Source organism: Takifugu flavidus, chromosome 5, assembly GCF_003711565.1.
Source record: "Takifugu flavidus isolate HTHZ2018 chromosome 5, ASM371156v2, whole genome shotgun sequence".
NCBI lineage: Eukaryota > Metazoa > Chordata > Actinopteri > Tetraodontiformes > Tetraodontidae > Takifugu > Takifugu flavidus.
The window spans coordinates 5906207-5921913 of NC_079524.1; the positions used below are offsets into that span (position 1 = coordinate 5906207).

Below are 15707 nucleotides of genomic sequence, written 5' to 3' on the forward strand. Positions count from 1 at the left end.
ATTCAAATCACATTTTAGACAGTTTACTTTCTGATAATTTATATGAGTTTATTGAGAAATTACAAAGCTGTCTAATGCTTGTAGTCATGTAAAAAAAACAAAAAACATTTTGTCTGATCTCACTACCAAAAACATTTTGGTGAAGAGTCATGAATAATACAATTCAAGAAAGGCTACGTTAGAGAAACTGTAACACATTGGCAGCCATGTTGGATCCGAGGAGGAATAGTTGCGGACGGGGAGTTGCTCTGACCTTCGAGCCCTAATGGCGTCCAAGACCGGCGCTAAGAAAAAAAAGCTTCAGGGAACGAGGCGGTCCCACTGGGACAGTTTCCGGGTTTCCCTTCCTGGGCTGGGACAGCGACAAGGATAAAACCCCCCCACTATCAACAATATATCACATTTAAGTCGAGGTAAGGCTTCTCTCGGTGTTCAGTTCCTTTCTGACTGCTTTATTGCGTGAATGAAATGGGTAAAGTGGCCAAAGTCGGTCCGGAGGGTTAGCAGAGCGTTAGCGGGCAACATGACACCAGTCGCAGTAACAACTGGGGAAGTTTGACATGTAGCGCTAACAAAGTTTTAGTGCTGTGTTGCTCCGAAAAATCGAATTATAAAACAGTTTTAAAAGGCTTGAATCAATTTCCCAGGTGTACTACAGTGAACCAGGCTACGTCCACATAAGTTCCAATTGCTGTTCGGTGAAGTTGGTCAGTGTTTGACCGACTGGGTGTGGTAGAAATGTAACAGGCCTGTACACATGTTACTCTCCTCTGGCTTATAATAAAGCTTTTTTTTAATGTTGCATTCTTTTTGTCTAATTAACATATATCTATCTACACATTCTAAACAACATTAATGCTTAAAATCTTTACAGATTTTCTGCAGTCTTATAAAATCTCGACTAACAACACCTTTCATAAACTTCCTGCAACGCCCTTTCATACTTATCATTTGATTTATTCCCAGCCTTTGAGTAGAAACCGCATTTCCACAAAATATATTTTGTGTCTGGACAAATTAACAATAACGGTGGAAACAATTCCATCATCTCATGTGTCTAAGACGTGGCTTGGTGCCACTATTGAAGAATTATCATCCATCTTGTTATTGACTTTGTAAAAACATGCATTTTTCACTTCCTTTCTTGTTGAATGCTGATCATTTTAGAAGATTATGCAAAATATAATCTCGGGGCGGCAGCTGAACTCCATAGTTCCTAAACATCCGAACTTGCTATCCGACTTGACGGTTCGGCTGGTTATCGTAACTAAAACACATCTTTGAAAGATGTCTGAAGCATCTGATCTGGCACCTTCACCGCTCTCTGACCTTTCCACTTCCTTTGACATCATCTCTTAAACTCTGTCCACCAGTATTGTGCAAGGGACGGAATCTGTCTCACTCCAGGGGGGATATTTCCTCCTGTTTTTGCACCATGGTGATAATGGAAAAACAAAACTTGATTTACACTGACAGACCCAAGTGTGGCTCAACTGTTATGGTACTGGTTTAAATGATGGCATACTTCAATAATATACAGCACCTTTGTGTGGAAACACCCATTCCAGATTATTTTGTAAAAATATTTCATGAAAAAAAATCATCTTTACCCATCATAGTCTGCCCAGAAGTACTTTGGCCCATGTTGCTATTATGTGTTGCTGATAATTTCATGTTTATTTGTGTTGCCACCATTTTCAGCATCTCTCCATCACATGTAATGACCAAATCAGTGTTTCCAGTAAAAGAGTTGAATCCATGAAGAGGGTCTGTGTAGGACCTTGATATTGCTTGGCAGGAAGGTGAATAGTTCTTCTTGCTCTGCTGCCCTTTCATGGCTTTTTGCCAGCCAATAATTCAACAGTAAATGCTTTACATGCCAAGAAACTTGGTATTAGCAAGGCAACATTTTTCCTGTTTGGCCCAAACTGTGTAATCTCCCTGACATTAAGTGTGCTAACAGGTTTGTGTGTGTAAGCAGTTTAGCAGCGCGGCTGATTAAATGGCCATTAATAAGAGAGCATTATAGAACTGAACCTCCTGCTTGCTGCTTGCCTGTCCTGTAGTGTTGTCTTTGTGATATTACAAGCATGATCTTGGAACCATTAATTAATCTGCTGCTGGAACAATGTTGGTTCCCACAGAGCCAGTCAAAGCACACCATTTGGGGAGGGTGTCTGTCTGTTACAAAAATGATTCAGATGCTCATTAATGAAAGCGCATATTTTACTGCCTTTGGCGGGATTTAGCGCAGATATTATTACACTGTTATTCTAACATTTCACCTTCTTCCATCACATTTTAGTGAGATTTTAGTGTTTTATCTACAAACGGGGTTCTTCTGTTCCTTATTTTTGAATTATGAGAGTATGAAAAGTGCTCGTCCTGGTCCTACTACTTCTGGGTTTACCTTTTACTTCTCCGGTTCATAACCTGGCATTTTCCTAAATTATTGTTCCGTCGCACTGCTGGGCAGATGTGATCGGTGGTGCCGGAGGTCTGGGTAGGACCAGGCACGTGTTCCCTCCACTGCCGCCTGTGTAGGAAAGGTTTCAGGAACCAGCGGGATAAACACCCATTGTTCACAGTTTAGGCTTGATGAAACCAGTATCGGAGATCTTTGTCTACTTTCATGTGGTGAAACGGGGCCCACATCTGAGAGATGCAACCATTGGGGAAGGGTCCTGCAAGAGTCCACCATCATGTATTTTGTGGGGGCTCATTAAGGTTTCTCAGCTGATTTTACATAAGCAGAGTGCATCTCTGCCTCTTTCTCACACTCCAGCCATCCAGTGAGCTGGTGATAAACCGGAGCCTGTGCTTCCTGCTCACTCAGTCTGTTCCTCATAAATCCAGCATGCTTGTTGCTCTTTCGTCTACCGAAGGTCATAGGATGGTGCAGAGGGCTGAGCGTAGTAGTTTAATGAGACCCTGGGAACAAGCATGGTCCTTGTTGCTCTTTATTAACCTTTGTTATATTTCATCATCCGACTCGCTAGTGTTGTAGCTCTGCTCTTAATTTGAGTCAGCATTAATATAAATAACTTGTGCAATAGGGTTTGTTTTTACTTTACTGGACTAGCCAAGAAGTCATATTTTAATTTTTTTTTTTTTAAATTCCTTGTAAATTCCTTTTTAAAGCATTGCAAATTTCTTTGATCCGACAACCAGGTTTGAGCCGGCGCGTCCTTGGCTCATTCATCATCAGCCTGGCGTGATTTGTTTAAACCAATTAAGCAGGATTGCGTTTTCTCTCAAATGTTTATGATTTATCAGAGGCTAATGACCTCCACACATTATCTTTTCTTTTTAATTATCTTTATTTCAGAAGAGTCTCTCAGGGCAGCAGCAGCGATGTCTCAGTCTGGTGATAAAGGGAAGGTGAGTGTGGAAGTAAACATCACTGTGACATTGAGTAGAGGAGAGGGCTTTCTAATAAAGTACTGGTGATTAAGACAAATGGTATTTGTAATCTCGTGCACACACGCTTGCACAGGCATCCAGGGAGGATATCCTGTATAAATACAAGTATGCAGTTTATTGCCTGTTGGAATTTCTCATCAATGTAAATCCTCATCAATCTTACTTTTATGTTCTTTTGCACATTAAGTTCATAAAATGATGAAAATCTCTGGTTAATGCTCAGAAATGGATGACCTGTTGATCTTACGGTCATGCTCTGGTCTTTATACAAATATGTCTCTGTGCTCTGCAGTTCCCAGATGCTGCAGGCTATGTCGGATTTGCCAATCTCCCAAACCAAGTGCACAGAAAATCAGTAAAAAAGGGGTTTGAATTTACCCTGATGGTGGTAGGTGGGTGGCCTCTCGTTGATTTTAGGCTTTATGTTGTCTTTGCTGGTTTATGATTGGATGCTTTATAATCCTCTAAATGAATTTTCTGTCACTTGTTTTGGTTCAGGGGAGTCTGGGTTGGGAAAATCGACACTAATAAACAGCCTGTTTCTCACCGATCTCTACCCAGAACGTTACATCCCTGGTGCCGCAGGTAAACGCCCTCACACAGAGCAATTTTGAGAACATCTCTAAATCCTAAAATACAGCCAAATCCGTATGACTTGACTTAGATTAGCTTTGTTTTGATTTTGAAATGACTCGTAGAGCCTCTCTGCTCATTTTCTGCAGCTACTGTAAAGATGCGACTGTATATTTCATTTCAAGGCGTATCCATCATGTTCCGTGCTGCTGTTTAACCTGCTTATTTACTCGTGTCAGTTCCGTCTCGCTTCCTCAGGATGTGTATGTTTCCAGACTCCACCCTTATGATTTTTTTGTACTTCCACCTCACAGAGAAGATTGAGAGAACTGTACAGATTGAGGCATCGACTGTGGAGATAGAAGAGAGAGGAGTTAAGCTTCGCCTGACCGTGGTTGACACACCCGGATACGGCGACGCCATCAATAGTCAGGACTGGTGTGTTTCTGAGCTACTACACACACTCATCCTCCTACTTCTGTGCTCTCTCAAAATTTGCCTCAGACTCCCTATTTCTTACCTCTCCTCCCACTGGATTCAACATGTCTGAATTGCTGACGCGTGTCTGTGTGTGTGGATCCTCTTATTGTGGTTCAAATGTAGTCTTTAGTCTATTTCTGCATTCTGTCAATCATCTCCTTTTGCAAGTTAAGGCTGCCAAGAACGACTCAGTGTTAGTTCACATATGATTAGAATTTCCTAAATCTGTCTATAATCATCTTCAAAATAATTAAATTAATCATTAAAGGAAAGGACAAATAGTCCCAAATCAGCATTGACAGAGTCCGGAAGGGCTATATATACAACAAAACATTATTAATGAGCGTTTGCCCCCATATAACGATTTAAATGTCTTCCTGTGTCTGTCATCCAGTTTCAAGACCATCATCCAGTACATTGACAATCAGTTTGAGCGATATCTTCACGATGAGAGCGGGTTGAACCGAAGGCACATTGTGGACAACAGGGTGCACTGCTGTTTCTACTTCATATCTCCATTTGGACATGGGTGAGTGTACAGACGTCAGTACTGAGCTGAAGGGGACGATTTTGTCATTTATCCTCAAACTCTCCTAACTCCCATGCCAATAATCACCCTTTACTTTTCTTTCCATGATGTTTTATCTGTCTAGTTTAAAGCCCCTGGATGTGGAGTTCATGAAGGCCATCCACAGCAAAGTGAACATAGTTCCAGTCATTGCCAAGGCTGACACGCTCACGCTGAGGGAGAGGGATCGTCTGAAGAGAAGGGTGAGCGTGATGCAAACACTTCAATGCGTGGCTTTTTGCTAATTCTTTCATCTATTAGTAGTTCAGTGTTGCTAATGGAACACATAAATACTCACAGATCATAGTTAGCCTTTGGCATTTTCTGTTTATTTAATCCACTTGATAAAAAAAATAAGTCATTTTTAATTTGTTGTTTCATAATCCATGAATCTTTTGCTACACTTGCACTACAGTCTGGGTAGACAATGGGCTCTTGTTACAAATCACTTTTTTGGTTCAGACCACTTTGCTGTGTTTTTAATTGGAAGTCAGCTTGTCCCCCCACCTGCCCATGCAAGCCAAGACCTCCCACCCGACTCCCATTCAGGTCTCAGGGCCGGTGGTCTGGCACGGCGTCAGGCTGACAGGAGTCTAACGCTGCACGGTTCCCTTGAGCAGCGAGTCCACATTGTCGAGGGCTCCCACTGTCACATTGCTTGAATTTGCTGAAGCAGCACCTTAGAGTCGCTGTTCTAGAGCTCCCACAGCGGCTACCTTCTCTTACTTAGTAATACAGCCGGTATGTAAAGCCGCAGGCTTCAAAGGTGAAATTCCTTTAATGATTGTCCTTAATGAACAGAACATCATTCTGCTCTGCGGAGTTTGTTACCAAAAATATATTTTGCCTCTCATGTCAGTATCAGCAATAGCTGTTGTAACGGTATCGCTTCAATCTGACCTCATTGCTGCTGGACTGTCTTCATTATCTCTGCGGCTGGATTTGTTCGCATTCTTTTGTAAATGCTCCCCTTACAGACGTTTCCCACCACTTCAGGAAAGGCAACAATTAACTACAAAGTTCAACAGAATGGACAGACCTCCACAGTTTATCATCTCCATTAACCACAATCTGATGGGAACATGAACAACAAAAAATAGCATGAAATAAAATAGAAGATTCTAGCTGTTCTAAACTTCATGCCTTTATTTGTCGTGTGCTCGTGAAACAGATAACTGCCTAATTTAGTTTGAGTCTGTCTCATGATAGTTCCTGATTATTATCCTGATCGTTATTGTCAGGAAATATCTTCCACACAATTAAAAAGGCATCACATGTTCCCGAAGGGGGAATACTATCTAATTCGAAGTCACATTTTGGGGCGTGCTTTTTTGGATTTGCCTGTTTGTTTGTGAAGATAATTATGCTGTAAATCAACACAATAGCTCTTTATTTAGTCATTTTCCTGGACCTTCTTTAAAACAAACACAGTAGTAAGCAATTTTTGCCAGTTGTAAAGACATTTAGACGGACTCACAAGTGAAACTAAGTTCTCATCCAGCACCATCATTTTAAATCGTTCCGTCTATAGAAAATGGCAACATCACGTCAGTCGGCGTGTCCGCAGTGGCATTTTCACGTCTTTAGATGAACTCTCTTCTTTAATTTCATCACAGTTTGCTGTTAGCATGGAAACGCAATCATTGTCGACATCTTACAGCACTGCTCATTCACCCCTCAAGTGTCTCTCATGAGAACAAATATACAGCGTATGGCTGGTGTATTTGTTTTGTTTGATCAGATTAGGTGAAGTGGCTCTTTGGTGTACGTGCCTGAGTCCAGCCATTCAGTCCAGCACAGGGTAGCAGACCTTCCTTTGAGGTCAGCGTGGCAGCAGCCAAGAAACTGCCTGAAAACAAAGTGCTGGAGGATGATGGATGCTGTAACTCCCAGCATTTCTCCCACAGCCCTCCTTTGCTTATTTTGCCCTGTTACTTTATCATCCTTGGAGCTGCTTGTCTCTCTGTGCAGTGGCTTCACTGTTGGGATAACGGCTCCTTTGAATGTGTTTAAACTGCTCTGCATACAGGACACATCCGGCTGCCTCTCTGGGCTGGTTAACAAACCAGTGTTCATCCCCTTAGTTCTGCTCGCCTGTCGCAGTCCTTCCTACTCTCACAGTGCCTCACAGCTGCCTCGCACTTTCTTCCTCTCCTTCTTTGTGTCTTTGCTTTTTTTTAATTTAATTTGCTTGCATGCCAATTTCCTTTACTGGGGTCGCTTTGGTCTCCACCTCATAAGTTTCCCTGAGGAGGGTATATTGAGGGACTTATCTTCTCAGTCTGGAACCTTGCACTCATATCCTGTGTCGGGTTTTAGTCTCAAACTCCGTCACTGGGTTGTTTTCAGTTTGAAGGTAGACAGCACATAGTTGGTTTAGACTGGAATTCTAATAAAACACTGAACCTGTCTTCTTTTGCTCGGAGGGTGTTTTCCATAAAAGATTCCAACTCCTCAAATAAATGAAATCGTTTGTCTTTACTAAGATGAAAGTGCCATCTAATTCTTTTCAGCTAATTCATAGCAGCGAGTTCCCATGTTTTGCTGTTTCCAAATGTGAAATTTGGAATCGTCAACAGTTTGAAAAGTGCAGAGTTGTTTTTCTCTTGAAGTATTTCAGATACTGGATTTATTTAAAAGCATCTAAAGAGGTTAACAATGACTTTTTAAAAGCTAAATACTGTTGGGTCCTGCACCAGTTTAGTGCTATTAAAGATGCTAAAAAATGACAATGAGTCGTGGGGAAAATTAAACGCATGAAACATGGCATAAAGAAAGATCCACATTTTATACACCTGTGTGTTTCTCCCTCATAAGTTCATTTATTTTGTGTGTGCTAGCAGCCGGAACCAAAAGTTATACTGAAGCATGTAATAGTCTTAAAACCTTTGTTTGATATTTAAAGTGGGTCTCATTAATCTGGAGATGGTTGGGGAACCCAGCTGCACACTTGTTCTCGCGCAGGGCGGGAAACAAAACATCTTCCCCCGCTTCACTTCTCCTCTCAGTTCTCCTGTTGTCTTTCCCCTGCAGCCTCTGGACAGTCACTCCATCCTGCCCCCCAGCCCTTTATTCCCCTCCCCCCACCACCATATTTCACCCCCGGCCACAGTTTTCGTAGTGTTCAGGTTGTCACAGTCGTGCAGTGTGAACCATCTTTACGGCCCCGTTGGAACACATTAGAAAGGGAAAGTGTGAGGCAGAGTTTCACGTTTAGCTTCCTTTTGTCTTATAACTATGCTGGTGGCACATGATTAAAGAGCAAGTGGCGATTACCTCATTTCTGCTTTACTGGCCCCAGGTCAGCTTAATCCAGTCCCTTTCCTGCCGGTGTTTTAAACACGCACACATATTTATTTTTCTACCCTCCAGTGATCATTGTACCAGGCTTATTTCATGTCTCTGCAGGTTTTGAAACAATAAATATGCCCTTTTCCTCACCGAATGAGCAGCTCTTTACACACAATCATCAGTTCACAGTGAAGAAAGTCAAAGCCAGCAACAGTGAGCAAACTGCTCGTTTCCTTGTTCGAGGGCCAACCTGAAAGGTGGCCCTTCCGGACTTTGTCAGGCTGGTAATGAGTGACTTTTATGTCTCGAGACCCTTTTGATTAGCAGACCAAGTCACAAGATCCGACGTTTAATTGAAATTTTACAAACTGTCCTTTTTCCAGTCTCACTTTTAGGCAAGATTAAATGAATAGGTTGATCGTTCCTCCTCGTGCACTCTGATCCGCAGGAGTCGTGGGTGGTCTGAACTGTACTTAAGCTAAGCCCAGACAATAGAGGCGTGGGTGGTGTGTGTGCCAGTGACTTTTGATCAGTTACTCATATGATGCCATCACCCCACCACTTTCCAGTACATCTGTCCCTTCTGTTGCCTTGACAGCTTTTATGAGGTGTCCTTTGGCTGGTTTCACTTTAAGGTGGAAAGATCAGCCCACTTGTTCCTTGTGCTTACCTTCCTCTGACACCAGATTAGGCAACAGGTGGCTACTGTGTTCGTTTTTTCTATGCTGGGCATCAGTATGAGTTCTAAATCCCTCCAGCCCCCCTCAGATCAGGTATTATTGGGGCTCCGTCATCCCCCTGAGACTCTGCAGGCAACAGAAGGCCTGACCTTTCCTACCGGAGAGATTTGTTCTTATACACATTGGAGTGGGCAGATTAACTTTAAAAAGAATGTGCTGTTGTAGAAATCAGCCTTTTTGTTTTAGTGTGTCTGTTGCTGGTTAACTACTAAATAAGGTCTGTGTGTTAACAACATAACTCAAAAGTTACAGCCAGAGTTTAATGAAATTTCCAGGAACTGTTGACAGACCAAAGAAGAGCTCATTAGATGTAGTGATGTTCTCCAGAGGGTCAGAGGGCTTCTATCATATAGCAACCTACTCAGTTATGTAACCCTGTATTACTCCTACCTTTGCTGTATATCTTCTACTGGTACTGCAGTTATTTTTATGTTCATCAACTCCATTACAGGAGGAGAGGATACTGGAGCACCTGCTCCTCCTACATGAACACACACAAGTTCTGGGTGTTTTTGGCACAAGTCACAATAACAACATAAAACGAGCTGCTTGCATTTCAGTTGAATCACCATTGAAGGAGGACAACTCAGATATCTCTGTCATAGCTCATCAAGTCATTGAAGGTATTCCAGTTGATTGAAGTATTAGTTTTGGGTTTTTTCTAGTTATGATAGTGATGTAATTCTCTGTGCTATTCCGTCCATGTAAATGTTTCCCACTGTTGGTAGATTTACCTAAGACCCACACTGATACCCCCGGGAGCCTTTTAAATAAAGATGATTCACTTTTGTTGGACGGTCTTTATTTTGAGGTCTTTATTTTGCTTAAATAGCTCCCTACCATTCTTGCCCTTGATGAGATCTGGAGCACGCTTGAGTTTGGATTTTATTTGACATGGGACGGAGCCATATATCTTTCCATAAATAACATTTGACTTATTTTCTTTGGCTGAGGAGCTAGAATTCACCAGATCTCCCAGGGTTTCATTTTCTCAGGTGCGTTCCGAACCGGAATAGATTTACACTGGAGCTGCACTTGGAAATGTTTCCCGATACGATCAGCAAATATGATTATTTCGCCCCCATTTTACCGTTAAAGAAACTTCACTCTCCCTATGACCCAGGTAAGACGAAGCCGTGTTTGCACAGAAAACTTGTATGTTAAACTGCGACCACTGTTTTAAAAAGCAGTGTTTGGCCTGAGCTGCGGACCTGAAGGGATTTTCAAAGTCGTTTCGAGGGGAACAGACTGGACTTGGAGACGATACAGAGTGAGCCTGTCCTTTTTCTTGACTAGCGTGTTATGTAGACATAATCAGACATTCAGGAACGTTGCGATTGTTTCACGTTAAGATCCTGGCATCTAGGACTTTCCTCTTTAAATCAGTGACAGTTTTGGGAATTTTCTGTCATATGAGAGTTTTTCATTGTGACACCACTTTTAGAATCTGATAAATCACATTTCGAACAACAGTGGTGACTTATTGAACTCAGACGGCCCCTCAGAAACTGGAAGGCAGCTCTGAGGTTACATAAATGTTGTATAAATGTGCTAGTCATGGAGAGCCTAGCTCTTGTCAATCATTGTTCATTGATATCAAGATTCAGTTTGACTCTTTTGCCAATGTTTTTTTTCCTAAGCAGTTAATTTCCCAGGAATGCTCTGTTACATGTTTGTACTTCCAAGTATTGTTCCCTGTTGGAGTTTCATATCAATAGTCTACTGTACAATTGGGTGGTCATGTAATGAATGTTGGCCTGCACCGCCGTCCCTTTTTAAAAATGCATTTTAGTCCTTTTTAAACTTGCTGTTTGTTTCTCCAGAAAGTGTCTTTGCTTAACGGACGTTCGAGTCGCTCATATTTTTGTGGGATTCCATATGAGAGCAAAACACCAAAATATTATTCACTCTCCGGGTTGACGCCACGAGACTTTTCATCCCTGTAATGATGTGTTTGCACCCGGCTTCATTGTGATTGGTGGGTTTGGTTATAACTGCTGTGCAGCATTAGCAAGACACGCTTAGCCGTGACTTTATCTATATAATTATATCTATATATACTGTAGCCTTGTCTGTGTGTTCTATATTTGGGCTGCTCCTGACCACATTGGTGTGTTTAATAATATAACCTCAGCCTAACCTATAACCCCCCACCCCCCCCACCCTAATGCCCAGCCTGGAATGGAACACATGTCTGACATGATTCACCTGCTTTTTTTCTTTCTGTGCATACCATCCTCCATGTTTACACCTTTGATACATGCTTTTCTATATTGTAGGAGATTTACACATGTAATTGTGTGTGTGCGCATGCATTTGTGTGCACGATGGCAATAAAATCGAAAGGTTTCAGCTGCCAATATCCTTTGCCAACAACAACACACCGTGCAGAGGAGGAGGTGGAGCATCTGGTGTAACGTTAGGGATTAAGGTCCACATTGTGTACAGTAAATCAGCAGGAGACAACTGGGATTTGGAACAGGCCGTGATGTTGACACCTGGTGATCCCCCAGATGTTTTTATTACAGGTGTCAGGCTGTACAAAGCACATATTATGAAAGAAAATACTTGTAGTGAACTGTTATTTTGCAGCTTTGGGCTCATGAAGGCTAAACAGGTGATAACAAGACTCAAAGTCAGGCCATGACTGCATGTTTTTTTTTTTCAAAGATAAACTCTTTTAGTTTGTGTTTTGCTGCATTTGCATTTACTCTGAATTTTGTATTTGCGTGGAACTGCAGTTTACTTTAGTTTTTTCCTGCTATTGTCATCCATGTTTATTTTCACACCGAGTCCAGATTTTCTTTTAGCCGGGCTCTGTCAGAATGATGTTTGTCCAGCCTCTATATTGACAGAACTATAAATTGTGAGCCAGTGAATGAAGGAACAGGAGCCCCTGGCCCCGTGTCACGCCGTCCTCTGAGTCCTGCAAAGCCTGTTTGTTTTTAGATCCTCCTTACAACAATACCCAGTATTCCACACACACACATGCACACACACAGTGTTTCAGATGCTCTGTGGCTCAGAGCTGGCTGAGAAAACAAGCGACAGCCATAACAACAGCTCCAACAGGGGCTGTCCCTATAGGAAAACCTCTGCTCACTTCCCAGTCGCCCGCGCGACTAACCACTGTCCTGGTGTACAGTACAGCACATGAAAGTCCCCCCAAAAAGACCGGAAAACTGCACTTGACTTTTTTGGCTCCATTACATAAGGTTGCATTGTTGACCCAAAATTGTGTTCTCAGGAAAACAAAAGAAAAAACTCAGCTTTGATGCTTAGAATAATAAATATTACCATCTGTCCCTGAGGTACAGGGGAAGAAAGCGCCTTTGTTTCCAGAAATGACTCAGAAAATAGGCTGTGAACTTCACATTCCTTCAGAACTTAAAACACACACAGGTTGTTATTAGTTTTCACCTGTCTCCCCTCTCTGTCTCACCCTTCCTTGCCTCCACAGGGGGCTTTAATTAAATGTGCTGCAGCAACAACAGCCACTCACTCACCCTCCCATTAGTCTGTACCTTTATCTAAACTTCTGTTTACGGGTGAAATGAGTAACCAGCCTGTATCATTTTAAGAGTTTAATATAAGCGCCTACATCTTATTTATGTATTTTTTTGCCTCCTAGTAGAGACAGCATCTTATTAGCACTAATCATGGACTATAAGGTTAAGAGAGGACATTGATACACACGCTCACATCTGGCATTTACATTAAACTCACAACAGTTGCTTCTCTTCTGGAAATGAAACATATGTATCAGGGTCTGGGATCTTCATTTGTGATGCTGAATATGCTTCAGTTTTTAATTAGTGTCTTTTCTCCATTGATGATTTGTATGAGGTTTAAATCCTTGAAAAACTTCCAGAGTCGGTTTGTGTGCAGTAGAGTGTCACAGGAGATCACAGCCAGGTCATGACCCCCATCATTTCATCCTGTCTCTGTTTTCCATCATCAGATCCTGGATGAGATTGCAGAGCACGGGATCAGGATCTACCAGCTGCCCGACGCCGACTCTGACGAGGATGAGGAGTTCAAAGAGCAGACCAGGGTCCTGAAGGTGAGAGACCCCCTGATGCACCAGCATGCATGAAAAGTGGATGGGAGAACAAGTCTGATGTCTGACCTTATGTGTCTTTTTCAGGCCAGCATTCCCTTTGCTGTGATTGGCTCCAACCAATTGATTGAGGTGAAAGGAAAGAAGATCCGAGGGCGTCTGTACCCCTGGGGAGTGGTAGAAGTGGAGAACCCAGAACACAATGACTTCCTCAAACTGCGCACCATGCTTGTGTAAGTGTTCAAACCAATGGCTGTTAGGTGTTGACAGGCGTTTGCCAAGATCTAAACTCCAGTGAGTCTGAGTGCTGTGCTCTGTCGCCCCCTAGTGGCTAAATAACTGACTGCACGTTTGTCCGTTTGCAGTACTCACATGCAGGATCTCCAGGAGGTGACTCAAGATCTGCATTACGAGAACTTCCGGTCAGAGAGGCTTAAAAGAACGGGCAGGTGAGCCATGAATGTATCTCACACATACATGAGATAAGCTGCTTTTGAAAAAAATCTTGATTTTTATTTATTCATTTATTTATTTATTTATTTTACAGAGCTGCGGATGAGGATGTGATGGATAAAGACCAGATTCTCCTTCAGAAGGAGGCTGAGGTAGGAACACAAGTGTATCAGCAGTCAAAATAAACAGCAAAAACAATAAAAATGACTTAAGCGTCTGGAAATTGCATGAAAGAATTAATGGGAAACTATAATTTCTTCAGTGATGACCATTTTTGTTTACCTTTGGGAATAGAGCACCAAGAGATGAGGGTGCATCACACTGCTAAAGCTCTTTGTTAACAATGTGCATATACAGGATATGGAATCATTTCTGTCCTATGTTCTAACCCTAACCCTAAACCTGTTATTATTTATTTTAGGAAATGTCCAAAAACCTGAAAAACAAAAGCTCTAGTCATGATTATCCATTTACTGCAATGTTGTTATGGCTTTGGACTCCCCCCACTTACATTTTAATTATATATGCACAATATGTGCTCATACAATTATACATCATTTTTTAAATAATGTTTCATATATAATTTATTGGTATTATATTTTAACAATTGGAATTGTTACATATTCTGTAAAATAACAAAAAAATTCTCACCACTCAATGACGTTTTGGGTTTTTTTTTTTGCAGTTCAAAAATTGGTTGATTTCTTTTTTTTATGGTTAAATCTTGTTTATTTAAATACTTAAGTGTTTCTGTATTTTTGTGAGTGTTCTTTCCAGCCAATAGATTTGAAAATTTTAAGGAAGTGAAGTTGTAGTTTTCTGTTTCCGCCGGAAGATGGAGCTAGATAACAAAAAGCCTCACCTTTAGATAAAGATGGGTTCCAAAACACAAGTGATGTACCTGCATTTGTATTTTTTATATATTTTGGTGACATAATTATTTATCCTTTACTCACCATTTGTGTATAACAATAGACAATTTTTGTTGTCCAGGTGCAACTCTGAATAAAAGCATCAATGTGTTTTGTAAGATAGTAATGGAATTCTATATCTACAACAAAATAGTTTTACTGGAGAAGATAACATGTTATTTTGATTTCTTTTCTCTCCCTAGCTGAGGCGCATGCAGGAGATGATCGCTCAGATGCAGGCCCAGATGAAGATGAAATCAGACGAGTGAGAGTTGGTGCAGGACAGAAACACGTTATTTCTCCCCGACCTGTTCGCCACACCCACACGCATGTCTGCATACACACTCGCTCACCTGGTCCTTCCACATTCATCCATCCCTCCACGTGTTCAGGAGCGCATCATCACAACACTGTTTCTGCTCCAGAAAAATCCATCCATCAGCTGTTCTGGAGCTTATCGCTGATGTTCTCTTTCTTCATGTTTTCAAGACCTTTTTGAAAATTCACATGTACATCAAAGTGAATTGAATTGAATTATTGAATTATTTTATAATAATTCACCAGGTGGAACAGGGTAAAGTGTCTCAGTCAGTTCTGTCTTTTAATGATAATCATTGATACATCAGGTTATGTCATCTTTGATCACAGCAGCACTTTTTAAAGCTGCTTTCCTGCAATAATGGTACATTATTTTTGCATGTATACTAACCTTTTTACAAAAAATTATGCATTTTTGGAAATTTTCCTCCCTCGCTTAGTTTTTTTTATCATTTAAGAGGCATTATAGTTGAAACTTTGAAGGGTAACCATGGTCTCAAGCCAAATAGCTCATTGCTAAAGACAATTTCATAAGATATCGATACTTTCAAGCCGCTTAAACTGTTAGTGTGTTAAACATTTAACTACGTGAGGTACAGGAATGTAAATTTGGTCCCAAATACAGGCTACTTCATTTAATATCTGACCTTTTTATTTTGTTGATGTCATTAGATGTAATAAAAATATCTTTCTGTAACATGTGCACTTATTCATCATACTGTACGTGGGCTGCCCCACCTAATATTACTATATCATTAATATGTAATGCTTTTAAATTGGGTCACTGTGAGGTAAACACTTCAACAAAGACTGCTTTTTAGGGCATCATTTTTTTTTATCTCTGAAATAAAACTTAAGACAAACAACATTTGTGTTTGTGTTTTATATGC

The 15707-nt window shown here is 41.2% G+C and overlaps 1 protein-coding gene across 1 annotated transcript; it reads left to right on the top strand.

Moving 5' to 3' along the window:
* The first annotated feature begins 264 nt into the window (after nt 1-264).
* On the top strand, nt 265-15683 carry zgc:63587 (uncharacterized protein LOC393431 homolog). The gene is made up of 12 exons (XM_057033484.1): nt 265-413; nt 3329-3381; nt 3716-3815; nt 3922-4008; nt 4311-4434; nt 4871-5005; nt 5130-5247; nt 13037-13138; nt 13223-13368; nt 13501-13584; nt 13683-13740; nt 14703-15683. The coding sequence occupies exons 2-12, from the start codon at nt 3355-3357 to the stop codon at nt 14766-14768; spliced, it is 1047 nt and encodes a 348-aa protein (XP_056889464.1). The 5' UTR covers nt 265-413; nt 3329-3354; the 3' UTR covers nt 14769-15683.
* The last annotated feature ends 24 nt before the right edge of the window (nt 15684-15707 follow it).

What these genes read in the sequence shown, in the direction of transcription:
- zgc:63587 (XM_057033484.1), top strand. Translation starts at nt 3,355, where the DNA reads ATGTCTCAGTCTGGTGATAAAGGGAAG. An exon ending in AAACTGCGCACCATGCTTGT is followed by an intron (nt 13,369 to 13,500) that starts GTAAGTGTTCAA and finishes GTCCGTTTGCAG; the next exon opens with TACTCACATGCAGGATCTCC. An exon ending in TCCTTCAGAAGGAGGCTGAG is followed by an intron (nt 13,741 to 14,702) that starts GTAGGAACACAA and finishes TTCTCTCCCTAG; the next exon opens with CTGAGGCGCATGCAGGAGAT.